General features: G+C 36.8%; 2 protein-coding genes across 4 annotated transcripts in view; both read left to right on the top strand.

The window, feature by feature from the left end:
* The window catches only part of ints1 (integrator complex subunit 1), a 31,508-nt gene extending 19,290 nt beyond the window's left edge, over window positions 1-12,218 (top strand). For 2 of the 3 annotated variants that reach the window (XM_055190437.2, XM_055190446.2), the window contains exons 35-48: window positions 1,254-1,377; window positions 1,744-1,874; window positions 1,960-2,047; window positions 3,614-3,861; window positions 5,932-6,061; window positions 6,149-6,282; window positions 6,672-6,864; window positions 7,487-7,608; window positions 7,724-7,833; window positions 8,736-8,852; window positions 9,730-9,800; window positions 9,877-9,968; window positions 10,069-10,178; window positions 11,864-12,218. In XM_055190437.2, coding sequence (XP_055046412.2) covers window positions 1,254-1,377; window positions 1,744-1,874; window positions 1,960-2,047; window positions 3,614-3,861; window positions 5,932-6,061; window positions 6,149-6,282; window positions 6,672-6,864; window positions 7,487-7,608; window positions 7,724-7,833; window positions 8,736-8,852; window positions 9,730-9,800; window positions 9,877-9,968; window positions 10,069-10,178; window positions 11,864-11,979 — 1,786 coding nt within the window. In that variant the 3' untranslated portion in view covers window positions 11,980-12,218. The remainder of the gene's footprint in view (window positions 1-1,253; window positions 1,378-1,743; window positions 1,875-1,959; window positions 2,048-3,613; window positions 3,862-5,931; window positions 6,062-6,148; window positions 6,283-6,671; window positions 6,865-7,486; window positions 7,609-7,723; window positions 7,834-8,735; window positions 8,853-9,729; window positions 9,801-9,876; window positions 9,969-10,068; window positions 10,179-11,863) is intronic. The other variant, XM_055190454.2, reaches the window with a different exon arrangement.
* An 8,074-nt stretch (window positions 12,219-20,292) lies between these two features.
* On the top strand, window positions 20,293-26,487 carry LOC129432182 (uncharacterized). Its single transcript, XM_055190426.2, has 3 exons — window positions 20,293-22,143; window positions 22,921-23,078; window positions 24,872-26,487. The coding sequence occupies exons 1-3, from the start codon at window positions 21,918-21,920 to the stop codon at window positions 25,295-25,297; spliced, it is 810 nt and encodes a 269-aa protein (XP_055046401.2). The 5' UTR covers window positions 20,293-21,917; the 3' UTR covers window positions 25,298-26,487.
* The last annotated feature ends 1,361 nt before the right edge of the window (window positions 26,488-27,848 follow it).

The raw sequence follows: 27,848 nt of genomic DNA, 5'->3' as shown, positions 1-27,848 counted from the left end.
ACAGTATACATACTGGGAACTATATTCTCAGAAGGCGAAGCACTGCTACTTGGGCGGAGTGATATAAAAATATATATATTGTACCCGACCCACTTCGTGGCACGCATTTTTTAAAAGTAGTAATTGTTTAAAATAGTTAATTTGCATCTTTATCTCAAACGACCCGACCGGCCGCGACTCGAATATCATTAAAAATATTTTTGGATGACTCTTAACCGCGGGTGACCGCAGGCACCCGCTCATTTTGGATCAAAAGATCTTCTCTGTGGATAGAATTGTCTGCCAAATACGTAAATGTAAAGTTACATTAGTTAACCATTAGTTTAACTTTTCTTAACATTTCTGCCTTTACAAAAATATGTTTATTTTCTATGAGGGTGTGCTCCGGTCCTAACAGCGCGATGCATCTTCACATGCCCATCAAACAGCGTATACAACACATATCAATCGCGGACATTGCACCTATACGCCGAAAGTTTATTATTTGCATGCGCTTTAAAGTTTTGATAGTTTAAACTTTTTTTGTACCCGACGCTTGCGTACAGAGACAGTCTGTCATCAGTGCACCTGTACAGAGCGATCTCTCTCACGTCACATCTCTGAATAAAATCACTCTCTGCTCTTGACTGAAGAACTGTTGTACTTTATACAAATATGTGTATATTTAATTTATACACTGATTTAATTTCATTACTTAACAGACATAAGCCTTTTTAAAGGCATATTAAATTGTTTTATAGAAGGAATATTTGCTCTGCTTATTTGATTGATTCTCTATTAAAACAATAATATAGGCTACTAAATTACAGTAATATAACAAAGGCAACATCTGTGGTATTACTTTATATAGAAAAAAATGTACTAGTTAAAAAGTCATCAAAGAGCTTGCATATTAGCTTGAAGAATCAGTACTGGGCATTGGTATAAGCCGATCATGAAGACAACAAATCGGTACTTGGGATCGACTGCAAAAATCCTGATCGGAGCATCCCTATTTTTGTAGTTGTGTAATATATTTTGCTGACATTTGTGACCCTGTCTGTGAAAGTCTCATATAATCTAATTTGGATATTAACAACAGTCATTGTTTCACATTGATTTCAATCTTTGACCTTACTCGGTCAATATTAAATATATCAAGGTGACATTTTCAAAGAATGCTCTTCACGGTTTTTTATAACTTTCACAGTCTGAGTCACATTAAATAAGAATGTAGTGTGTTGTATGAGCCTAGTGTGTGTCGTCTCTAACAGCTCTGAGTCAAAGAATCCTGGCTCGTGTTCAGGACTGTTGGTGGATTGGCTGGAACTGCTCGACCCTGAAGTGACATCTGTGTGCTCAGATCTTCAGCACAAACTGCTTTTTGCTCAAAACAAGGTAAAAAATGACATTCCTACACTGTGAGAATGCAAGTGGGTGCGGGCTAAGTAGTATGTTTTACTTTAGGACCACACACTGACAGTTTGCTGACCCCTTGATGCACGTTGAGCATGAAAATGGCTCAAAACCCCAATCTTCAAACTGAGTCATGTTTTCAGAGCACAGATGAGGAATCGGTTGTTGGCTTTGCCAAAGTTTGCTATAGTTGTGCCATTTAATCTCATGTCTCGAACTTGTATAGTACATTTAGCTTTGCGTTTTATAAGGGGGACATCCATTCACTCTTAAACATCATCGACCAAAAAAACTGCAATGTAGACCAGACATTATATTAAATACTAACTTTTTCATTTTCTGTCTCAGCTTAAAAGCGGTGGTGTGAACATGGCTCCGTCCTACAGGCCGTATCTGTTAGCCCTGCTCACACATCAGTCTAACTGGAGCACTCTCCATCAGTGCATCAGCTCTCTGCTTAATAAACGCAAAGATCAAAAGTGAGTGAATCCCACCTATCATCCGCACTCCTTTCACTGTCATCTTACCTACATAGTACTTGACTTCGTTTCACGTTATCTTCAGGCTGGATCCAACTTCAGCTCTGGATTTTCTATGGGCCTGCAGTCACATTCCTCGGATCTGGCAGGGGCGGGATCAGAAAACTCCACAGGTTTGGCAAGAGTTTTGTCTTCCTTGCTAATAAAATTGATTGATGTTTTGTGTAGAAATACTCTGTGAAAATCACTACATACATAAATATGAATTTAACAGTGTTTGCATTGTAGCAAAGCAGCTTTACAGTAAAGACAGTGTGTAGTGCAAGCAAATATAAATAAATGATCTGTATAACATTTTTTTATAATGTTTGTATATTAGTAGTAGTGCAGTAAAAATAATAGAATTGTAATGATTACAATAATTTTATAGTGCTGCTAGGCAAATATGCATATCATTTTTTTATGAATAATAATAAATGATAAATAATACTTTAATAACAAGCAGCAATACCAGAGTCAAGACAAAAAGGACACAGAAGGAAGTAAAGTTGAGTTTGGAAGAGCAGTTTAAAGAACCTAGGAAAGATTTCAGACAAAAATGCAAAGTTATCAGCAAAAATAATCTATGTTCTTGTCTCGTTCACTGCAAACGTCCTTCTCATGGAATTATGAAACGCTAGATCTCTGTAGAAAAAATGTGAATGGTGCTTGCGTGGCAAATCTTGGGACATAAAATGTTACAACAACAAGGTTAATGAGTCAAAAGAGCCCACCCCTATGTTCTGATGCAGAGATATAGCTCTTGCAAAAAGGTTGCTACGGTATTCTCATTGGTTGCTAGGGAGGGAATTCAGTCCACCAATGATTATACTCCAAACCATGAAAGGAATAATCCATGATGATTCATGATTTTAGTTGCAAGTTTGCAGTTGTTTTAAGCAAAAATAAAAAATTTCTATCTTCAGACCACTAGGTGGCTCTTCTGAAATCGTGCATGCAACCTCAAGTTATGACTAAGATCTAGCTAGTTTCATGACTACACACTTTATTTTAGCGAAGAAACAGTTGTAAGAGCATAGGGCTCGCTTGATGACAAAGGTTTTGTTCAATTAGAAGGCCAACTTTTCATGTTTGCGATTTTCTGCCATTTCTGATGGAAATTTTAGCGCCAGCATTTTTTATGATTTTCACAAAAGTTTAATGACTTCCGGGAAATGTTATTCTTTAAATATATAAACATACAATATATCAAATGAAAGAACAGACTGCTTTAAAAAAAAATTCATTAGTTTTCCTTTTAACATCTCTTAAATATGGGTAGGTTTCTTTAAAAACATCCAATTTTGAGCAAGGACTTTTGATCGAGATCAGATTCGGAGCTGTTTGCTTTAGGGCAGTGCTTCCCAATTTAAATCCCAATAATGTTTTTTTTTTTTTGTGATGCTAACTGTAAAAATAATTGTTTGTTGGATTGTAATCCAAACATTTTATTAGTAGTGTTATTAAGAAAATAGGCTCATTTTTTTTCGTAAGATGTTAGATTAGCAATAATAATATAATAATTGTAAAAAAAAATTGTAAGATTGTAATCACTATCATCATAAAGATACTCATAACATGCTCTTCAGTCCACCCAGACAGTTTGTGAATTATTACTTGTTTATTATCATAGTAGTGAAGTTATAACTGTGATCACACATTAACATCGGTTCATTTTGTGGTCATGTGTGTATCCGTAGAAACGCACAGAGAAGTTTGTATTAAAGCTGAGCCCTGAAGAGCTAATAAGTCTTGTGGACCTCATCCTGTCTGAGTCAGAACTGAATTGTCGTGACTCACCGGCCTCCAAGAGCAATCTGGATCAGGTCTCCTGTTCGCTCCTTCAGTCCCGTTTGCCTCTGCTGCACAGCTGTCTGCACTCAGACCTGGACAATGTCAAGAAAGTGTCCGAGTATCTCATCAGCTGTGTCAAGAAGTGGGGAGACAGGTATGTTCTCCTAGGAAATACATCCTTTACAACATGATATGTTATCATAACATGGTCAGTGAGCAGTCACTTTCTTTAAAGTCATTTGAAGTGCTGGAGCTCTGGTGTAGAATGTCCACGTATGACATATCTTTGTAGCCAAATCTCCTTAAATAAGATTTTGGGTCAACACAAGCCCAAGATATTTTCACGTTTTATTCTACAAGATAAAACACACCAATAATACCCCAACTCATGACTTTTAAAAGCCTCAAAGTTTCTTTAAAAGGGCAGTTAATAACAAGTTGCTACATGGGACTACAGACGCTGTGTGGGACTTTTAACGTCATCATGCATAATGATCTCAGATAATGCACCATGGGCACAATTCCCAACAAAGAAGGCCTATATGTTATTTTAAATAAAACCTTCAATAAATTGATGTTAAATTGTATTCTCTTAATGTTCTTTGAAAAAGTGTGTCTGCAGAAGAGCAAAGTCCTGCAGACACCTTGGTACAATGTTTAAGAGGTTTTAAATAAACAGTAGCACAGCATCTTTCTTTGGTGCTGTTAAAACCACCACAACAAACCATTGCAAAGCGTTACTTCCGTTAAGGAGGGTCCTCTGTTGAAGTTCAAAACTATTGGTTCTGCCCAGAGTCACTCAGGATCTGCTATAGGCAATCGCTAACGTGTGGTCGTGAGTGACATATATCATGCACCAAAACCGGACGGAAACAAGAAGTCCGAATGATCAGACCAACAAAACTTAGCAAAGTTTGTTCTTGCTCCGGCTTTAACTTCTGTATATTTGGCAGTTTTGCAACAACGGACCGAATAGCTTTTCTCACATCTTTCTCCGCTGCCATTACTAAACTACAACTCAAACTGACGCACAACCTCAACGTCATCGTTCTTAGCCACCCCCCTCTGTTCGCTGATTGGACCTGCAGATTTTTGCAGGAGAAAACGAAACTCTACACAGCAGTCCCAGACGTAGTACTGAAGCGAAATAAAAATTAAGCGGACGCACGTAGGAGGGCGGAGCCAGGCTAGCAGCAGCCCCCCTCCTTTCATGAATATGGCTTTGGTTATTAAACTCCCTTAATGAGGGGAAACACTTTGGGCAAGGTCAGACAGAAATTATTCTTAAAGGGGCCATGGCATGAAAATCTTGCAAAAAGGTTGCTAAGGTATTCTCATTGGTTGCTAGGGAGGGAATTCAGTCCACCAATGATTATACTCCAATCTTTTTTTCATGTTTAAGTGCTATGATTGGGTCCCCAGTGCTTTTATCAACCCAGAAAATTAAAAAAAAAGAACAACCCAGTAACAATAGTTTTGGTGAACCATTTTCTGCAAGCATATGAAAAATTAGGTAATTGAAATTTGTCTCTCCTTGTGATGTCATAAGAAGCTTTTATTATAATAATAATAACGCCCCTTAATCTGCACTATCCAACCACAGCACTGCCATTTAGTGCAGAGAGAAAAAATAATTGAAGGCACAATTGAGTTTGAATTGCATCAAACCACCATCATTGTGATCAGTGTTTGCATTTCATCAGCTCATTTGCATTTTAAAGGACACACCCAAAACGGCACATTTTTGATCACACCTACAAAGCTTCAATTTTAACATGTTATAATAAAGTATCTATATGGTATTTTGAGCTAAAACTTTACATGAGTATTCTGGGGACACCAAAGGTTTATTTTACACCTTAAAAATTTATTATGACATGGCCCCTTTAAAATTGCAATTTTAGGCGGACCTAAGCTCTCTCACAGGCAGTGTTGCCTGTGTGATGTTTGTATTTTGTGTATGTATGATGGGTGAAATAGTTGTTTCTATGTGTAGCTTGTGAACACAACAGCGGATTAGCAGGCATAAACCACAATTAGTTAAAGTGTTGTTAAGTAGCAGACCTCCGCTTGACTGGACAAGCAGTTTTAAGTGACCTTGAGTGTTGCTAATAAGAACATTTAATACGTCTTTATAACAAATCATTGTTTTAACAGAATAGATATATAAATGTTTCTATTTACTTAGCAATATCTTATTTTAAAAGTGATGCTTTGTTTGCAGTATAATGAGTAAAAGGTGTCAGACGCTGCTACTGCAGATCTACCTGCACTTTCCAGAGGTCATCCAACACGTCCGCCTACCAGAGGCATCGCTGAGCGGAGAGGCAACAGCCGATGGTAGCACCTGCAAGGTACCCGCTGTGACATCTGACACATGAGAGCATCATGCTCAGTGCTTGAGAAGATGATTATATTGTGTCTGTGTTGTTTGTGCTCAGCTGGATGTTCTGGTGCATCGTCTCATCACCCTGCTAGCTGACACAGGAGACACGAAATCAGCCGAAAACCGTGCTTCTGATGCGAATCTGGCTTGCAGGAAACTGGCCGTGTCCCATCCGGTGCTTCTGCTGAGGTTTGCCACACAACTCCTATTCAACTATTCAGTGTTCAGTATACAAATAAGAAAAGCTTTAGGACAGCTTTACTGTAGATATTAAAGACAACATGATACCAGATTCCCTGTGCATGACATGTTACTTCCCCATATAACAATTTGAACTAACTATGGTAGGTCTTATCAATTGATGACTATGATTATAAATAGGATGTTTTTGTTCAATTTTATCGTCCCTGCCCCCAGAATGTCATCTTGGAGATGGAGAAAGTTGCTAAATTGTGATTAAAGGTTATAAAAACATAAACATAGTGTACAAAAGACAATAAGTAATATTTGTCAAAACGGTTAATAAATTCATGTTATCTGAAATGCAAGCGTGATAATGGAAGGATGTGTGTTTTCAGACACTTGTCCATGATCGCTGCTCTCCTTCATGGCCGCATCCATCTAAACATGCAGGAGATCAGGCAACAGAACCACGTCAATTTCTTCAGTGATGTTTTGGCAATCCTGGAGCTGCTGCAGCCGCTGATATTTCACTTTGACCACCAGAGGGCACTGCAGGATTGTCTGCTGTCCTTTATCAAAGTTTTACAGGTACAGCAAGGCATTGTGACTATACGTTTTTATCATAATTGTTATCTTGATGTATGTTTTAAAGACTATTGCTCTGTTAGCAGTTGTACTGCTTGGAAAAGGTATTTTTATAAATGCATTTCATAACAAAACCATTTATGTGACCCTGGACCACAAAACGAGTCTTAAATCGCACGGGTATATCTGTAGCAATATAGTCAACAATACATTGTATAGGTCAGATTTTATAGATTTTTCATTTATGCCAAAAATCATTAAGATATTATGTAATGATATTTCATCATAAACATTTCCTAACATAAATATGTCAAACTTTATTTTTGTGAGTGGATGCAGTTGCTAACGACTTCATGTGGACAACTTTAAATGCAATTTTTTCAATATTTAGATTTTTTGCAGCTTTGAATTCCAGATTTTCAAACAGTTGTATTTTATCTTAAGCTTTCCATTTGATGTATGGTTTGTTATGTATTCAACTTTCAGATGATGTATAAATCTCATACTAAAAATCTAAAAACTCTAAAGACTCTTATGGCTGGTTTTGTTGTCCAGGGTCGGAAAAGAAATGCCAAAATGACTCAAATTAAAATGAGTAATGTATTCAAAATAATGTTTCTTGCAGAACTTCAGAAGATCATCCCGTTTGCCGATCATAAATAAATTTGTGCAGTTCATTCAGAAATACATCACCTATGATGCAGCATCTGCTGTGCCCTTCCTACAGAAACACTCTGATGTTCTCCAGTAAGATTTCTTTCTTTCTTTATTGTCAATTTATTAATATATAATAATTTAATTTACTTTGTAAGTCTGTAGATTTTGAATAATAAACCGGTTTCTGGGGATTTCACTCTTACAGGGGTCTGTCCACTGAGAATCCTGACCTGGTTCAGCTGAAGTCTTTACTTGCTGGACTGACTCTGCCTGTGAAGTCTTGTTCCTCTGAGAGCGCCTCAGAAGACAGAGATGGTAAGGACAGGGGCGCCACAAGCAATGTTTGGTCCTGTGAAAGAATATGAGATTGGACCTCTTTACCACATTCATGTTACTAATAAAAATAAAAATAATCTTTGTGGACCCCAATAATGTGTGGGCTCTTAGACTACGTCGTGTGAACAGCACAAACCACGTGGAATCTTATCTTTTTGATTCTGTTCTAAATCAGATACAGGTCGGATGTTTTGCAATGCGACCTCAGTCTGAACAGTCATATTGGAATTCATGCGACTTTTACGCCATTCTAGATGGATGTGCGTCACAATTGTGGAAATATGCACCAACGGCATGTTTGCAAAACCACTTAAAACATTTAAGACATTAAATATTAAGCTTCGGTTGCACATCGCCTCATACATGAAAGCCCCTAACACGCAAATAAGTGTGTTTGACTTTCCTGAAGCGTTGTCCAGATGACGGACCTGCAACTGACCCGGGTGCAGACTGCCTCGGCTCATATCGTTCGCTCCCACGGAACTGAGATAAAACACATCGACTGATCGGTCTGCGCAGCTCTGTATGAAGTCCACAACACCTGCTCGGTAGTCTGGGTGTTTATTTCTGTATTACCGCGTGCTGCATGTGACGTAGTATTGTTCTTTTGCACATGCGATGCAGTTCAGGACAACGAACAGTTCACACAGCTGTCTGATTTAAGCCACATAATGTGAACAGTCAAAGAAAAAATCACATCTGAACAAAAAATCTGAATTGAGCATTAATGTTTGCATTGTGAACAAAGTCTTAGAATTGTCATACCACCCCCGCCCCCCAGTGACGCCCATGGGTAAAGACTCCCACACCTCACATTACAGGTAAACATTGGAGTTGTTCTTTATCAAAACCTGTCTTTGTCTTTTTCCTCCCAATTTCAGCAGATGATTCGTCATCAGGTTCCCTCCCCCTGGTCAACATCTCGGCCTCTGTGCCTCTTACTGCAGCCGACATGACCAAATGCCTAAAGAAGATCTCTAAAGGAGAAGCTATTGAGGGTGAGGTTTTTAAAACTTTAAAACTTTGTATAACAGTCTTCATAAGTCAGCAGAATTTGCTGGCATTTAAAAAAAATGATATTTTATGCACTAATAGTGGGGGAGATCTGCAGAATAAATTAAATAGTGTTGATGTTACTCTTTTTGCTAACAGAAAGACATAGACAAAACTATTTCAAAGTGCAATTCATTTAATGTTATTTTTTGTATCACTTTTAAAGGGGTCATAGCATAAAAATCGGACTTTTTCATGTTTAAGTGCTATAATCATGTCCGCAGTGCTTCGGTCAAACTAGAAAATATGAAAATGAACAACATAGTAACTTTGTTTTGGTAAATCATTCTCTGCAACCATGTGAAAAAATAGGTGATTGATTCATGTTTTGTGAAGTAGGTAGCGAGTTTTATTACAATAATACCACCCCCTAATCTGCACTTTCCAACCACGGCCCTGCCATTTAGTGTAGAGAGAGAGAGAGAGAGAGAGAGAGAGAAAATTATTGTGACAGCACAATTGAGTTTCAATTTCAACAAACCACCATTATGGTGATCAGTGTTTGCTTTCTTCAGCTCATTTGCATTTTTGCACGCACCTACAACGTGGCAATTTTAACATGTTATAATAAATTATCTGTAGGGTATTTTGAGTTAAAACTAAACATTAACACTCTGAGGACACCAAGGACATTTATCTTTATCTTAAAAAAGTCTCATAATCTGACCCCTTGAACAATGATTTTTATATAAACTGTTTAATGTTATTTTGTATAAAATGCTTAAAATATGAAAGTAAAAGTTATATTTATTAATATACAATAATTTAAATAGTTAAAAATAAATATATTAAATGCATTATTTGTGGTGTCTTTTGTTGTAGATGTGTTTGAGGGTTTGACTGAAGTGGACGAGAAATCCAAAAGGAATCCAGAAATTATTCAGTATTTTGTTGTAAGTACATGGCAGCATTGTACACATAAAAACGGCAAGATTAAACAGGTATATGTAACTTGTTATGTGTTGTCAGAACGATCTTCAAAGACTGATGAGTTCACCTGAGGAGGTGTGCCGCAACATGGCATTTAGTCTTGCTCTGCGGTGTATCCAAAATATCCCCAGGTGAGTTAATTCTCCCTCAAGTTTATAGATTATGTAGTGTAAATCTACTCCAAATGCTGTTACAAATATATTCTGACTTTATTATCTTTGGTGACATTAGCATGGCTGCTGAATTCCTGCCAACCTTCATGTACTGTCTGGGTAGCGGGAACTTTGATGTGGTGCAGACAGCCCTGAGGAACCTGCCGGAATATGTGCTGCTGTGTCAAGGTATTCTACTTAGTAAAACTACTGTTTCTGGTAGATGTACTTTTGGTTATGGTTTACGGGTGTAAAGACCATTGTGTTGATGGATTTTTCTCTGGAGACTGTACTTTGTAAATAGATATATAAAGAGTTTAGATGCAAAAGCCGCTAAACACCACCTACATCAAAAATTAGATGAGTGATTGTAAACAAATGCTCTCCACATGTACTTAATCCCAGCGTCAGGCCATTCAGAAATACTGTTTTTAGGCAGAATCCATTAACTCTTTCGCCCCCAGCATTTTTTAAAAAAGTTGCCAGCCAGCGCCAGCGTTTTTAAAAAAAGTTGCCAGCCAGCGCCAGCGTTTTTCATGATTTTCACAAAGGTTTAATGCCTTCCAGAAAATGTTCTTCTTTAAATATATAAACATACAATATATCAAATGAAAGAACATACCCTCTGCTTTCATACAAAAAAAACTTTCATCCTACCTTCAGTAGTTCTTTTGTAATGAGCTCTTGAATATGGGTAGGTTTCTGCAAAAACACCACATTTTGAGCAAAAAGCTGAGATAATTCCATTTTTGTGACAGACTTTTCATAGAGATCCCATTCAGAGCGATCTTTAAAACAGACACGGACATGCAGCTGCATTGGGCAATACTTCCGGGTTTAAAAAGTTGGGGAAGGGTATTGCGGAAAGCCGGAAATACTCGTCATTGGCAGGGAAGCGTTTTCTCTTAATTGACGAGATAACTCGTCATTGGCGGCGAAAGAGTTAAATGTCCGATAAAGAATGCTAATCAAATCATGCCAGACGTTTCTGAGCTTCTCATATTCAGTCTCTTAATGATATCCTTGACTGTGTCCGGTCGTTGAACGTGCTTGAATCTATTTTATGCAAGAAGTTTTCTGGAAAAAAATCCATATCATTCCCTGGGTAGTGTAGGATACTATCCTAAAAATTCTAGACGTTTTAAGCACACATGCTTAACTGTTCACTTTAAATGCTTGTCTCTTCTGTATGCAAATGTTATTCATACCAAAATGCTTTTTTGCATAGTTGTGTTTGACACATGAAAACGTCTCGGGTTACGAATGAAACTGTTGTTCCCTGAGAAGGAATGAGGCACTGCGTCTCCCTTGCCATACTTTTGCGTCCCTGTAATACCGTCTTTGGCAATATTTCAGATAGCGATATACTTCCCCGCGTCACCCTGTCTTTGTCGTTAAGCCTCACCATTGGTTGAAATTGATATACATATTCAGACCCTGGAGGCATCCCCGAAGTGTCACTGCAGTGATGCAGCGCAAGTTCCCTCGAAAGGGAACTGTAACAAGGTATCTTAAAAGGTAACACGATATAACCTTGCTCTTATTTGAAATGTGTCCCCACATTTAGTCCTTGAATTTGAGGGTATTGGACCTGGAAAGTCCTTGAAAGGTGCTCGAATTTGAAGTTAACTAAGGTGTGGGAACCCTGTGGTTTTATGTTAGCATGCTTAAGGTCTTTAAAATGTGCATATTTTAAGATTTACCCCCGTACAATGGATTGCTTCTGAATTTCAAGTCAGTTACTGTAACTACATTTTGCTTGATTTTACGAAGTGAGCATGCAGCAGGTGTTCTTGAAACCAGATTTTTTTATGGTGTGGGTTTGTTTTGGTCTCTATCAAAAATACAATTTCTATGCTTTTCCTTTTTTTCAGAGCATGCTGATATTCTGCTCCACAAAGCGTTTTTAGTGGGCATCTACGGTCAGATCGACACCAGTTCCATGATCGCAGAATCCATGAAGATCTTGCGCATGGAAGCTACAACATAAACATCCGTTTTAAACATATTGATACAAAGTTTCGTTTTAAATGAGATGTGTCATGCACGCTTGACTCATTGATAAAATCTTACAATCTGTATTTAAGCATACCACTGGACGTCAGTTTTTTTGGAATGCATCAAATTAAAATGATGATGAAACGTTATATTAATCTGCTGGGAGTAATGTCTGTCATAAGTCTTTTTGTGTATCGCTTTCAATAATAAAACAATAAGTCTATAAATGCATCTAATCTAGTTTATATTGTTTGTTTTTACTTTGTGTCATACTTTATTACTTTTCTCATTTTTTAACATTTAAACACTGGTGCCGTTTCTAAAAATAACTTTACGTAGGAGAATGCGGGAAGGCTGTAATCTTTTCCCTGCTTGATTGAAAATGAGTGAGGCTGAGACTTTCTTCCCCCCCTTCCTTCACTTTTTATCCTTAACAGATCTGAGCTATGCCACAACTGCTGTGATTGAAGTCTATTTACCATGAAAGTGCAAGTTGTTCATGTCCAGTGTCAGTGATTTCATCTAAAAACCTCTGTATAGAAAGAGATTGAAGAACAGCGCGCCGGCATGCCGGTGAGCATTGCTCTCAGCCTCGGCTAAATTAACCGTGGCGGTAATTGTTCAATCACACAGACCAAAGCTTTATGTCTGAAGGGTGCATCGGGGCAGGCTGTTTAGAGCAGGGCTAAGAGTGAGCGTATGGGTGTCTGGTTACATTGGGGTCTGTCGAAGCGGGTTTTCTGTGTATTGTACGAGGGAAACGGCGGACATGCCTGCACTGGTGGGTGAGGAACGCTGTCCTCCGCTGCGACTGACAGCTCTCAGCGAGCGCAGCAAAGTCCACCCGATGAAAGCAGTTTCTTCCACAGTTTCTGCATTTTCCTTTTAACATGTCATAAGTGGAATTCAGGGATGTCATTTCCTATGTTTTAAACAGTGTCTCCTTTGATTTGTTGCTTCTAATTTCTATCTCGAAGAAAATGTCATTCATGGGAAAAACACCTTGCTGTCAGTTAATTGTCAGCTCAAGTTTCTATCAAATTTGTACTTTTTTGATGTATGGGTTAAGCAGTGATCTGTGTTAACACGTAAACGGTAGACGGCTTAATTGTCTATTCGAGTGTTGTGACTAACTAAATGCTTAGCTAATTTCCTCAGAGAGGCAGAAGTCAATTTTCACCATCGTTTGTCTTGTGTTGGATGCGCTTGATCAGTCTTAATTGCACCTGTAAGGTGTCTCGCATAACAGGGATTTCTTTCAAAAGCACAGTTAGTGGAGTTTCATCGGCTTGCCCCAGATGCTTTAACCGCCTGTGATTTTGGTTAGATTCCCAGGAAAGTTCATAGGCTGGCTCGCACTGGGGCGGAACGGAGATGAGTGACAGCATGGGTTGGGCAGACTTGGTGGGGTGTGAGTGAGATGTGATTGTGATGAGTTACTGACACATCGATAAGCGCAATTATTTTCATGAGGCATGCTACATAAGACAGCTGCATTTTTTACGTATTCATTCATTTTTATTTCGTTTTAGGTTAGGTTAGTGCTTCTCTGCTACTGTAGCTAACTGGTATAGCTTTTGATGTTTCCTTTGTGTTGCTTTAAACTGAAGCGTCAGCTAAATAAATAAATGGTTTAATAAATAAATAAATTGGTGGATCAATATGCTAGCAAGGTCATGGGTTTTGAATAGGGATTTACTGATACAAGATTTCTGGGCTGATTTCAATATTTGATTACTTAAAATGACCTTTACCGATACCAATAGTTTTGCTTTTTATTTCTTGTTTCAAATTATGATGTCATAAAATCCCAGAAGTGCAGAGCGTACAAACTGCATTTTTTTCATTGTTACCAAATTCAAAAAAATCACACAATATGAGTTTTGATTCATTTTCTGCTAATTTTGATTGCTAGGATATACCGGTAATCTGCCCGATCAATCAATTCAGACAATATTTAAAAAAAAAGAAAACCCCTCTACCAGCACTCTTATTGGCAGTCAGCCCGAGAGTAATATGACAAATAGTGTGAAAAATTGCTTTTATATGATATATCGGCCAACATATCGGTGCATCTGTAGTTTTGAATACTGGGAATACACTGAATGTAAAATGTATATCTAGAAAAAAATGAATGAATATGGAAACACCCATAAATGTAGATATGATACGGGCCAAACTTTTACAGAGTTTCTATATATATATATGTGTGTGTGCGTGCGTGCGTGTGTGTTTATGTGATATACAGTGAGGAAAATAAGTATTTGAACACCCTGCTTTTTTAGTTTTCCCACTAAGAAATCATGGAGGGGTCTGAAATTGTCATCGTGGGTGCGTGTCCGCTGTGAGAGACATAATCTAAAAAAAATCCAGAGGTCACAATGTATGATTTTTTAACTGTTTATTTGTATGATGCAGCTGCAAATAAGTATTTGAACACCTGAGAAAGTTAATATTTGGTACAGTAGCCTTTGTTTGCAATTACAGAGGTCAATGTTTCCTGTAGTTTTTTACCAGGTTTGCACACAATGCAGGAGGGATTTTGGCCCACTCCTCCACACAGATCTTCTCTAGATCAGTCAGGTTTCTGGCTTGTCGCTGAGAAACATCCAAAGATTCTCTATTGGGTTTAGGTCTGGAGACTGGCTAGGCCACGCCAGAACCTTGATATGCTTCTTACAGAGCCACTCCTTGGTTATCCCGACTGTTTGCTTCAGGTCATTGTCATGTTGGAAGACCCAGCCTCGACCCATCTTCAACGCTCTAACTGAGGGAAGGAGGTTGTTCCCCAAAATCTCGCAATACATGGCCCCGGTCATCCTCTTCTTAATACAGTGCAGTTGCCCTGTCCCATGTGCAGAAAAACACTCCCAAAGCATGATGCTACCACCCCCATGCTTCACAGGAGGGATGGTGTTCTTGGGATGGTACTCATCATTCTTCTTCCTCCAAATACGTTTAGTGGACCAAAAAGTTATATTTTGGTCTCATCTGACCACATGACTTTCTCCCATGACTCCTCTGGATCATCCAAATGGTCATTGGCAAACGTAAGACGGGCCTGGGCATGTGCTGGTTTAAGCAGGGGAACCTTCTGTGCCATGCATGATTTCAAACCATGTCTTAGTGTATTACCAACAGTAATCTTGAAAACGGTGGTCCCAGCTCTTTTCAGGTCATTGTTGATCAGCTCGTCCCGTGTAGTTCTGGGCTGATTTCTCACCTTATTATCTTAGGATCATTAAGACCCCACGAGGTGAGATCTTGCATGGAGCCCCAGTCCGAGGGAGATTGACAGTCATGTTTAGCTTCTTCCATTTTCAGATTGCTCCAACAGTGGACCTTTTTTCACCAAGCTGCTTGGCAATTTCCCCGTAGCCCTTTACAGCCTTGTGGTGGGTATACAATTTTGTCTCTAGTGTCTTTGGGCAGCTCTTTGGTCTTGGTCATGTTAGTAGTTGGATTCTTACTGATTGTATGTGGTGGACAGGTGTCTTTATGCAGCTAACGACCTCAAAGAGGTGCATCTAATTTAGGATAATAATAGTGATGGGCGGATCGATCCTAAAGTATCGATATTTCCGATCCTGCCTTGGTATCAAAAGGATCGATTCTCAAGTACAAGTATCGATTCTATTTGTTTGTTTGTTTTTTAACAAGTGATTTTAGAATTTTAAGTAATAGTTGGACGGCGTTTTGTATATAAATACACTTAAATCGTAACGTCAGTGGGAACTATATCTTCTTCCGCTGTATCACGGCGTTCGCTCATTCAGTCACATCTCTTTCCGCTGCGTTCATTCGCTCAGTCACTACCAGCACACTCAGTCAGTGCAAGCAGGTTTAAAAAATGGGTTTAAGTGCATCGTTGCGGTCAGTTAATAATGCGAAGCCTCGTGTGACATTCAACAACAAAAAACACGCCATTTTGGTAATACCACAAATATGACAAAGCATCAAAAAGCAAAATATCTTACAGAGCACGACGAAGTGGAGCCTCACAGTCATCAGCCTCACAGTCATCCCTGGTTTGATTTTCAGTGCATTCGAGTATACTGACTTTTATCAGGGTTTTATTTTAAAAAGCAGTAGATTTTGTCAGTTTAAAAAAATAGGCACAAGAGGAAAAATATAATGTCAGCATTTAATTGTTTTATCTCCAAAACGTATAAAGGGAAGAAATCTTGTAATAATGTTCAGTGCAAAAAGTTGTCATGTCTATTTTATTTGATATTATTAATGTTGGCTATCAAAAGACCCAATAAAATAACTTAAATAAACTTTATTACATAGATAAAAAATTTCATAGAAGTATCGGAATCGGTATTGGTATCGGTGATACTTGTCTTAAAAATACTTGGTATCGGATCGACAAGAAAAAAACTGGTATCGCCCATCACTAGATAATAAATGGAGTGGAGGTGGACATTTAAAAGGCAGACTACTGGATCTTTGATTGTCAGAATTTTAGCTGATAGAGGGGTGTTCAAATACTTATTTGCAGCTGAACTGTCATGAAATCTCATTGGCAGCTGCAATTTTTTTATATGTTTAAAAAAACAACTCGTCTAAAGGTCTGCATTTACAGTGGCCATCAAGTTCTTTTAGTCAGAGCAACAAAGTTATAGTTCATCACATTAATTTTGGTCCTGTTCCACTAAGTTTGACAATTAAAACGTGTTCAAGTACAGTTCGTCTTAATTTTGAACAGTAAACGTATTGTTGTATAGTTTAAAACCGCTGCGGGAAGGGCGGAGATGTGCCAGTACCTGCCCGCGCACACCTGTCGACTCTGTGTTCCTCAACAGCACCTTCGCCTTAGATCATCTCCTCTTCCTCCACGCATGAGTTGTGCCTGGCTAGCGTGGAAAAAATGTGGACCGGCTCTCGCCTTCCTTTTCCCTGACGCTTTGAAGTGTAAAGTGTGATTGCTTTTGGATCGCGGCCGTTCTCCTTGAAGGTTTTGACATGAAAAGCTGCCTGGGCTCTCAGGTTTATCCCATTGCAAGTGATCCAGGACTAAACCAATCAGCTTACCGCTCGAGAGATACAATTACTAAAAGGGGGGAAAGGGGCACTAATGATTCTTATCTTTAAACTACATTTCCCTATAATTGAGAATCACATTGTTTTATATTATGTTATCATCTTAGGTTGGGTAGGAGGCCTGACTAGTATTTTTTCTTCAAATTGGGAAGAAGAAGAATTTCGGTTTAGGTGAGTTGTAACATTAGTGATAATGGATTTTCATTTTCACTTGCTCTTTGGACTTGTAAATGTACAACAACTATTTTGTCTGCAAATTAAAGCACTTTCCCATGACTCATGGCCACTCATCCATCATGCTTTGCTGTTTCAGGTGTCGTGTATTCCTGAGTGTCACTCAGATGAGTATTAATGATATTATGCATTGTTCCCTGTCTCTGTCATCCGTGAGCCTGTGCTGGCGTATCCTCAGCAGAATTTGGCAATATCAGAGACTGCGTGGATTGACTTGAGATATTTAAACCTTTTTTAATTTGTAAACAACTCTTGATTCACTGTTTAAACCTGCTCGTGTCTCATTGAAGTGTTTTCGTTGTAAATGCAAGAAGCATTTTCTATTGCGTTCAGAAGTTATTAACCTTCTAAGTTATGAGTTAAGAAAACCCATGGCACACTATGAAAGTCACCTGCTCATTTAAATGCAGGATAATGGCACCTCGAGTTAAGAAGCATATCAAATAGCGTGCTATGTTTATTGTTTGCGGCCCAGTCTATTTCCAGTCTTGTTTTTCAGTGATTCGCTTTAATTATGATTCTGAATTGAAACAATTGAGATGAGTGACTTCATTCTCTGTTGTATTTTCACGTTCTTGTCTTATTGTCTACCTCTCTTAATCGCTTTGAGCACAGAATTGAAATCTCAGTTTGTCTAATATGCAACAGAGACACATTTCTCTGCCAAACATTATCGTCCTCTGTTGATACTCTTGTTACAAATCCTTTTGTGTATTTAAATGACTGCACACCATCTCATATAACCGTCAGACTAAAATATCAATATAAACCTGCAAGAACTGCTGGCGTTGTTCCATAGTGTCTCTTTCAATTATGGGAAAATTGTAATATCAGCCTGCATGGTGCTTGCTAAGGAAAGCATTTCTATAACATGATACCTTAATTATATGCAACTAATCCTAATGCAAAAAAATGTGTTGGTTCAACTTAAACAAGTGAGATACCTGGTTGCCTTTTATTTTGAGTTAATTCAACTTAAAAATATTAGTGAACTCAAACTACATTTTTAAGAAGTTGAATTAACTCAAAAAAGTAAGTTACCTGGTTGCCTTAAAATTTGAAGTTGAACTTTTTTACAATACACAGTAAGTACATGTTGTTAACCATTATTACTCAGTACTAAATGTATAATTACACTGTAACATGGACACCGTAAAATAAAGTGTAACCAAAAAGTTCAACAATTCTGCCACGTTGTTGGTCAAAAAATAATTTAGTATAAGCCAAGGCATTGGCAAATAATTATCATTCTAAAGGAATGAGGAAAGCAGGTTAGGTCTTAGATCCCTTGATGTTTTGACAGATGTCTCAGGGTTTTTGTCCTGTTTTGTCCTTGTGGCCTATGAAGACAGTGACTCACCCAGGCCAGATCAGCCCAGCTGTGTGCCGTCAATGTTCGGATCTGATCAAAGTTAGCGCCGGATTAACGGTTAGCTGATGCTGGTGACAGCTCCTGAATCTCTCTGCAGTCTGATCTGATTAACGAATAGAGCAGGTGAAGATGTTGGTGAGGTGAAATGTTGCTGAGAATTAAGTGACGCACGTATGTTATTTATGATAGTTTTTAACCATTTTAATCACACTGAAGCTACTTAAAGGGATAGTTCACCCCCCAGAAAAAATAAATAATAAAATGATAATTTACTCATTTTGTTGTAAACCTGTATGAGTTTCTTTATTATTTTGAATACAATAATATTAGATTTTGATAAATAATTGTAAGCACACACTTGACGGCACCCATTGACTTCCATATATAGCAGAAAAAATACTATGGATGTCAATTGGTCTGTTCAACTGTGTTAATATCATATATTAAACTATCTTTTTTGTGTGTTCAGCAGAATAAAGAAACTCATACAAGTAAAAAACAACATGAGGAGGAGGAAATAATGACAGATTTTTTTTAACTCAAATGTTGGTAAAGCTTACATTTTTAAGTGTTACCAATAATTTAATTTTTTTTAGTTTGTTCACCTTAAATTTTTCACTTAAAGTAAATTATAAGAAGAGTTACACCGCACTCACGATCAATAAGGTGCCAGACAATAAAGTAGTCAATGAAAATAAAGACGTCTGCACACTTAAATCCTTAGGCTGCTGCTAAGAATTTAAGTGTGCAGACGTCTTTATTTTCATTCACTTAAAGTAAATAAAAGTTTTTTTAAGTGTTACCAATTGTTGCCAACTAATTATTTTAAAATCCACCTTTACTTTGTACAGTGAATCTGTGTGCACAATAAAAACCAGACTGATCTCACGGAAAGTTGTGTTATAGTCACGCAAAATTTGATCAATTTATTTGTGTCCATGGCTTTTTCTTGCCTTGAGCATGGGTGTCTTTTGTGACACTAGCACAAATTTCTTTAAATATTTTTTTTGTGTGCGTTGCGCGACTTTCTTTTTCGTGACATTTTATGTATTGTTTTCTCATAGTTTTTTTTCTCTTATTTTCTTACCATTGTCGCTTGTGGTTGGGGTTAGAATCACTTTCTGTTACATTTTTAGACATCCAAACCCCAACTCCATGCGAGAATAGTTTTAAAAGTGGAAGAAAAATGAGAAAACAACGAGAAACTATTTATAGAAATTCAAGCGTCACGAAAAAGACATTTGTGCTCGGCACGTAAAAAAGCTGAACTACGTGCCATAGACACGAATAAATGTATCAAATTTTGCGTGATTACACGAACTTCCGTGAGATCATGTTGCAAAGAACAATGTTAAAAATATTTTAAGGTAGCGTTAGCCATTAGCTTTGTACTGGAGAAGTCTAGTGCTGAGGCAAAGATTAATCACGATCAATCGCATACAAATTAAAAGTGATTTTTGGCATAATATATGAGTTTATGCTGTGTGAATTATGTATATATTAAAGACACACATACACATACACATTCATGTATGTATTTAAGAAACATTTACATGTGTATATATATATTTATTTCTATTTTTATATATTATATATAAATTAAAAAAATATATGTATAACTAAAACAATACTAAAATGAATATATGTATGTGTGTGTGGTTAAATATACATAATAATTACACACAGTACACACATACTGTATATTATGAAAAAAAATCACTTTTATTTTGTATGCGATTAATCGCGATTAATCTTCGACCAGCACTTTTAAAAACGCAATTATATTAAAGCGTCTGTTGTTGTTACTGAAATGAATGATTATCAATCATCTGCAAACCTCCTCTTAAAACATCGTTGTGTTTTGACCTGCGTTTCAATGCTAATCAACAACGTCCTACCATCAGTTTTAAGTTCGTATAATTCAGTGCCACAATATATGTTTATAAAACACTCACAATTTCTCCAACCTGTTGAAGTTAATAGCTCGACATTCCTCTCAAAGCAGTCTTAGTCGGGAAAGTGATCTGTTTTCAAAGGCCAGAGATCCGTGACCCAAATCTATTGTTGGTGAACTCTGTCCAGAGCTCACAACTAAACAATACAGCTTGTTTGGACAGGTGATCTTATTCCTGATGTGAAGAAGGCTTCGAGTGAGATAACAGGCTTAGGCATCTATTGGAACAAAGGTATCGGTTTTAATCCGACATGCAGCAGAATTCCCAGTTGGCACACATCCCCTATTTTAAACGCAAAGACGAGTAGCCTACGTTGATTATGAAAACTCATCAAAGGATTTTTCATTCAGTCGTGTTGTATCGCAAATGAATGTCATGCAAACATCCAAATGCCGCGAATGGGCTTGTAAATGAATGTCAATTATGTGGCCCAATTAGTGTGATGTGTTTACTGTGTAAACAGAGGCTGTTTGTTTGCGCTCTCCGCGCAGATTTCAGCCGAAGCTCTGTTTGTGTTGGGTGTTTCTTATTGAACGTTTCTCAGCTGCGAAACCTTTTGATTCTCCCTTAATGATTTAATATCCATCTGTTTTATCATCGCGTTTTAATGACTTGTAGACGATTATAACAGCAGCAAAATGAGAGCGCACAAACAGGTCTCGCCGGTGTTCGTACGTGTCTCTGAAAGCGTCTCCGGCTTTCGCCATATCTTCTCGCCACACTCCAATTCCAAACGTCTGGTTTGTCATATTAATAAGCGAATGCTGAAGAGTGTCTGAACTTGCCTATGGAACATTTCAGTAAGACGGGCCTTTCTTTACCCCTCCCCAAATAGAAATGGGGGATGTTACTCATTTGCTCCTTCTGAGCGGCCGAGGTGTAGATTAGAAGGCATTAGGTGTCACTATGGACAACTGCTGAAGAGTGATGCTGTAAGAAGCCTCTCTCAAATGAACCGTGGAGTCTGTGGTCCATTATGATTGGGTGCTTTCTTCAAACCCGTCTGAGGTGAGTCATGTGACTTGGTGAGAGGGTGGGACGCCCATGAAAGTGGAACTCACACCTGACTCAGGTGAGAAAAGCTGTCTGTATTGTGGAGCATCATACAGTAAGGTCTCATGCCTTGCACCTTTGGACAATTCTGGTATGCTACGTTCTCCTAACAGGATCTCTTCCATTTTTCAATAACTCACCACCTCAAAAAGGATCAGTTGGAAAAGCTTCATACACACAGAATTGAACATTTACGTCAACTTTCGATATTGATCTACCGCTAAAGTTTATCCAGCATCTTCACTGAAGGACCTTTTCCGAACCTAGGCCATGTTTGGCACTGGGCATCTGGTGTCTCCTCTATCTCCTGCATTCCTCCACTCTTCGGCTGCACAATTCTTCCCAGCCTTTCCCAGCAGGTTAGGTTCACCGCAGATCCTCATCCCCGGACCTCTGATCAGCTATGAGCTTCTGCGCAGCTACCTGCAGCCTGAACCCTGCAAGCAGGCTCTGCTAATGGCCTCTCAGTCCTCAGGGCACCATGCTGAAAATATTGGTAAGCACATTGTAACCATCTGATATGTCTGTCTATCTATCTATCTACTGAATCCGTCTATCTATTAGTCCATCTATCTATCTATCTCGGCCTATTTGTAATAATTATGGGATAATCAATGCAAGTTATTTTGTGGTAATGATAATTTTTTATCTTAAATGGCTTCTAAATAATTAATAAATAATTTATTATTTAATGGTAAGCAGCCATTTAGGATAAAAAATAATATAATTAAATTATTTAATAGTTAAATATGTATTACATTTCTTATGTTATTTAAAGTTTTTAATTATTTTATTATTTTATGGTGCATTTTAATAGTTTTATTATTTTAATATCTATCTATCTATCTATCTATCTATCTATCTATCTATCTATCTATCTATCTATCTATCTATCTATCTATCTATCTATCTATCTATCTATCTATCTATCTATCTATCTATCTAGAGTATACTTGCGTAGCCAGGCAGCCAAGAAAGCCGTTGTGTATTTATTCAGGTATTGTGGTCTCTATAAAACCAACGTGTAGCGTTCATTAAGAGAAGGCCGTTTATGAGTCGTATGCGCTCATAATTATCCATACGCATTTAACAGTATTTAATAGGATTCTAAACGTTTACAGAGGATTGGCTAACAGCTCGTAACTAACAATCAATTATGGGGCTCTACTGAAGAGGGCTTAATGAACGCCGCTCTAATTATCCAATCTCGAGCCATTAGTTTCTTGTCAGCCTCTGGCAATTGTCTAATTGGTGACTGTGATGTGGCTTCCAGATGAACCCCGGCCAGTGAAGCAGCGGCGAGCTCGGGCCAACTACAGCAGCTGGCAGCTGGAGGAACTGGAGAAGGCCTTTGAGAGCACACACTACCCCGATGTCTTCATGAGAGAAGCACTGGCTCTTAGACTGGACCTGATTGAGGCCAGAGTGCAGGTTGTCATAGTTCCAATATTATAGAGCTTTATTATAAATATTGGATATTTTCTGTGAACTACGCTTGGTATTATGATTATTATTTTGGTTTTATTTTCTTTTTAAAAAAATGCTCTGTGTTTTACCAACATGGCTACCAGTTTTTTTAGGGAGAAAACTGCATTTGTCCTACGCAAATTGTGGCTTTTCGTAAGTGGCTATTAGAGGAATTGTTTACCAAATTGTTAACACGTTACAATAAAGGTGTATAAATATAGGCGCTAGCATGAACTAACAATGAGCAATATAGTTTTTCAGCATTCATTAATAATCTTTGTCAATGTTAGTTAATGCCAATACAATTGTTCATGCTATTCACTGTGTGAATAATAAATAAATTAAATGGCATGAACTTAATACAAAAGTTTTGACTTGTGATAAGTTGACATAACTTAAAAATTCAGATAAGCCAAGTCAAAATTAATTACAACTTAATTTGTTACGTTGTTATGTTAAAGTGACATATACCGGTAATAGTGTAATACGTGATATATGTTGATGATATAATTTTTACAGTACAGTTACAACTTTTGTTCCAAAAAATATATTAGTAAATTCTGAAATTAACATGAGATTAATAAATTCTGTATGAGTATTGTTTATTGTTAGTTCATGTTAACTAATGCTTTAACTAATGGTAACAAATAAAATTGTAGTGTTACCACCAAAATATTAAAAGTCTCAGTAACACTTAACAATAAGGTTTTATTAGGCTACTAAACATTAGTAAATGCATTAACTAACATGAACAAACAATAATCAATGTAGTTTTTCAGCATTTATTTTAAACGTGTTTTAATCATATATTAGTAAATGCTAGAATTAACATGAACTAAGATTAATAAATGCTGTAGAAATTGATTGATAGTTCATGTTAGCTAATGCCTTAACTAATTTTGAACAAATGCTGCCTTATTGTAAAGTGTTACCAAATTCTCGCATAATTTACTCGCCATCATGCTACAAATAATTTTTAATGTAAATGCTATCATGTTATTTCCCTATATCAGTGTCAACATAGCAAAGTATTTAAACATCATTTAAGTATTTGAACATACCACAGATACCATATGTATTTGCTTCAGACGACATATTTTAACCCACTGGAGTCATTTAATTTACTTGATAAATATTATATTAGTATATATAGTACTGTGCAAAAGTCTTGTTGTTTTAGAAGTTTTAATGTCCATCCTTATTTATTTTTCAATCAATTTTATTAAGATACAAACAGAAAACACAGGAAATATGTACAAAAGGGACTAAATGACTTCTTTAGGTATCGTCAGTGTTTAGTGTGAAGTCTCTTGGCACTAAACACATCTTGACAATTTTTGAGCAGAATGAAGTAAAAAGACTTATTTCTTTAAAATTAGGATTTAATTTTATTTAAGTGGAAGGGGAGTTTACCCTAAAAACCTAACACATCCATTTACATTTTTATACAGTTTTTAATACTATATACACATTTCCTGTATTTTCTGGATGTATTTTTATTAAAAAGACTGGGAAACAATTATATATGATCACTATAACATTGCAAAAACAACAAATCTAATTCTGGCATGGTGGCATACGACTTTTGCACAGTACTGTATGTGATATAAATGTATATATAAAAATGCTAACGCAAAAATGTGGCTTTAATATAAGTAACCATATAAAATTGTAAATGGTAATTTTATTCCAAATTCAAAATAATATACACATAAAGCGCACAAATATGACAAATATTATTTTCCTTTGTCCATCAGGTGTGGTTCCAAAACCGCAGGGCTAAGATGCGCAGACAGATGAAACTCCAAGGCCAGCCAGGTGAGCAGTGTTGCAGGCATGACAGTGACAACAGACAGGCTGATTCATCCAGCAGAAATCCCAGAGCTCCAGATCTCCGCAGCAGCAGTCCATGCTGGGAAAGGAAACAGGACAGTGGAAGCCCCAGTTGGCCCAAACCCACCTCATCAGGTATCCACAGCCCCGTGAGCAACATGCTTCAGGGGGTGGGAGATCAGGACGGGTCAGAGGTGTCTAGTCCTGAAGACTTCCGCTGCTGTAGCATTGCCAAGCTGAGGGCGAAGGCCAGGGATTATGAAGCAGAGATCCACAGCACTGTAGCCAAAGCCAGCAGAGAGAGGCAGCTGAAGACACAAGTATCTGACACAGTTCTGGACAAAGACTAAGCAGATGTGCCTGTGTCCAAACGTGTTTATTACTGCATGATCACACGGGACAAGAGGACAAATCACATTAAATATATAATTTATGGACATTATTTTGCCCAAATATACTTTCATGAAAAGTAAAGTGCTAATAGATTTGTATACTTTTTTTGTTTGTTTGTTTATTGATCTTCACAAATGTAATTTGTTATCTGCATGTGTGATTTTTTTTGTCCTATATTGTATTTGTCGGGTGCGAGTATGATGTAAATAGTATGATTACTATATGCAGGCATTTTGTAATGTTTTAAATAACATTTTAGTCATTTGTGTGTTAAAACAAGTTTATATTTCATGTGTTTTATTTTTTTACACTGTAAAAATTTTGTCGGTTCACTTAATAATGGCCTTCATGTGGTAGCATCTAAACTAGCTGGTTAAAAATATCATTTAATATGATTTGGAAAAAATAGCTATTTTAACAGCTATTGTAACAACTATTGTAGCTATTGTAGCTATTTTAATAGCTATTGTAACAACTGCACATATTTACTTTTTACAGTGTTCATTATATTTTTATGTTAATAGCATTTAACTCTTTAAAAAATGTATTGTGCAAAGCCATATATTTTTAAGTTTTCAGCTTCAATGTATATATACAAAGATAAAAATGTCTAAATGTTTGCTCAAAATGTTTTAAAGTAAAAGTCTATAGTAAACATCAGACACTCAAAGAGGAAACACTTGATGATGTCATTGATGGCCATCTCTTCTATCAGCTATCCTGTTACTCTGTGTAGAAACACAGGATGTCTGCAAGCTGCCACAAGTCCTCTATAAACAAAGGAAATGGCAGAAAAGTGCCTGCCCTTTTGACTAATGTGCTCTTTAAAGACTGCACAACACTAAATGTATTTTTCCACAACAGTTGATTGTGCAAATGATAAATTTGATGAATTTGTATAATTATTGCATTCTTCTGCAATCATTATTTTGTGTTTTGTGTTTTTCTTGCAGGCGATTATACACTTTTATAGAAAATTGCATGCTTTAAAAACACTTAGGCGTACTGTAAAATAATTTGTTACCAGATTAGAAAAATAAGACTTTTGAATTAAGTACCCTGCTGGTGTATTTAAACATGTGGAGATGGGACCTGTTCCACATCAAATTAATTTATGGGTCAACAATAAGAGTATTTTGGGTAGTATCAGAAATATATCAGTGTGTTAGACTCTTTGGTTATCCACTAAAACTCAAGTTGAAAATCCAGGAATTACAGGATATTTGTCTTAGTAGAGTCAGAGTGCCCTCATCTGGGCAACAACAGGTTTATCTGTTTTGGGAACCATTTATAATGGACCATAACAGAATTATATAGGCAGGTCTTGCATGTAAAATATGTGATATTTTTATTTTTGATATGCAGCCCAGATTGTCAGAGTGCCTCTTTTTGTTGATCAGGTTTTTGTCTTTATGAAATTCAATGTCAAGCTTTAAACAATCCCACCGACACTCCGCCCCTCCACAACTTGATATACTTACCATACCTAATTCAAATTTAAAACCATCATAGAGGGTGGGTCATCTAAAATTACACTGAAAACAATCTCTCTTTCTCTCTCTCTCTCTCTCTCTCTCTCTCTCTCTCTCTCTCTCTCTCTCTCTCTCTCTCCCTCTCTCCCTTAGGACAAATGAACTGCATTTGGTAAAAGCATATGGTTTATACAAATCGTCTTTACAAATGGATTTAATAATAAATAAAAAAATAATAAAAAAATATATGAATGAGAGATTATGTTAATTTGTTTATTAAGAGTTAAACAAAAACACAATATTAAAAAAAATATTTTGTTTCATTATTGTTAACTTTTTCATGTAGATCAGTAAAACAACCTCTCTGCCTCAAAGTACAATAATGTCTTTCTTGATATGCAAATGAGATGAACAGTCTGACTGCATTTAGAGGCCTTTAAACATTCGAATAGTTAATTACATTCAAAATATTGAATTACTTCATATTTGACTCACCCTCATGCCATCTCTGATGTATTTAACTTCTTTAATAACACCATTTAATAATTGAGTAACAATTTTGCTGCATAATTTATTATTTTTATTGTAGTTTATGTTTATTTCAGAATTTAGTTGCGTTTGTTTACATTAGATAATGCACAATAAATTAACATAAACAACTGTGTTGGCCTTAACCAACATTAACAAAGATTTAAAAAATGTTGAAAAACTATAACGTTCATTGTTAGCTTATGTTAGCTAATGAATTTACTAATGTAGCCTACAAATACAGCCTAGTTTTACCAATAATTTTCTATTAAACACCATCATGTTATCTTTCGAGTAATCTAACTGACTCCACTGTGAAGTAAAAACGATTGTAAACATTTGTGATTTAGATCTTCATTTTAAGAAAAATATATCAGCATTTTAATTTAAAAAAATTTGTTTGTGTTGAAGAAAATAAGTCGTCTACGTATGCCCTGAGGTTGAGATTTAGTTAAATTTAAATGTTATATTATAAATTATACTTTACCATTCCTTTAAAATGATGGAT

The sequence above is a fragment of the Misgurnus anguillicaudatus genome, chromosome 19, assembly GCF_027580225.2.
Source record: "Misgurnus anguillicaudatus chromosome 19, ASM2758022v2, whole genome shotgun sequence".
Taxonomy (NCBI): Eukaryota; Metazoa; Chordata; class Actinopteri; order Cypriniformes; family Cobitidae; genus Misgurnus; species Misgurnus anguillicaudatus.
The sequence above is the reverse complement of the archived record's forward strand: the minus strand, read 5'-3'. Positions and strand labels throughout refer to the sequence as shown.

Excerpts from the sequence above, each read along its gene's own strand:
- LOC129432182 (XM_055190426.2), top strand. The coding sequence starts at position 21,918 with ATGTTTGGCACTGGGCATCTGGTGTCTCCTCTATCTCCTGCATTCCTC. Across the intron at positions 22,144-22,920 it reads GCACCATGCTGAAAATATTG|ATGAACCCCGGCCAGTGAAG; the intron begins GTAAGCACATTG and ends TGTGGCTTCCAG. Across the intron at positions 23,079-24,871 it reads TGATTGAGGCCAGAGTGCAG|GTGTGGTTCCAAAACCGCAG; the intron begins GTTGTCATAGTT and ends TTTGTCCATCAG.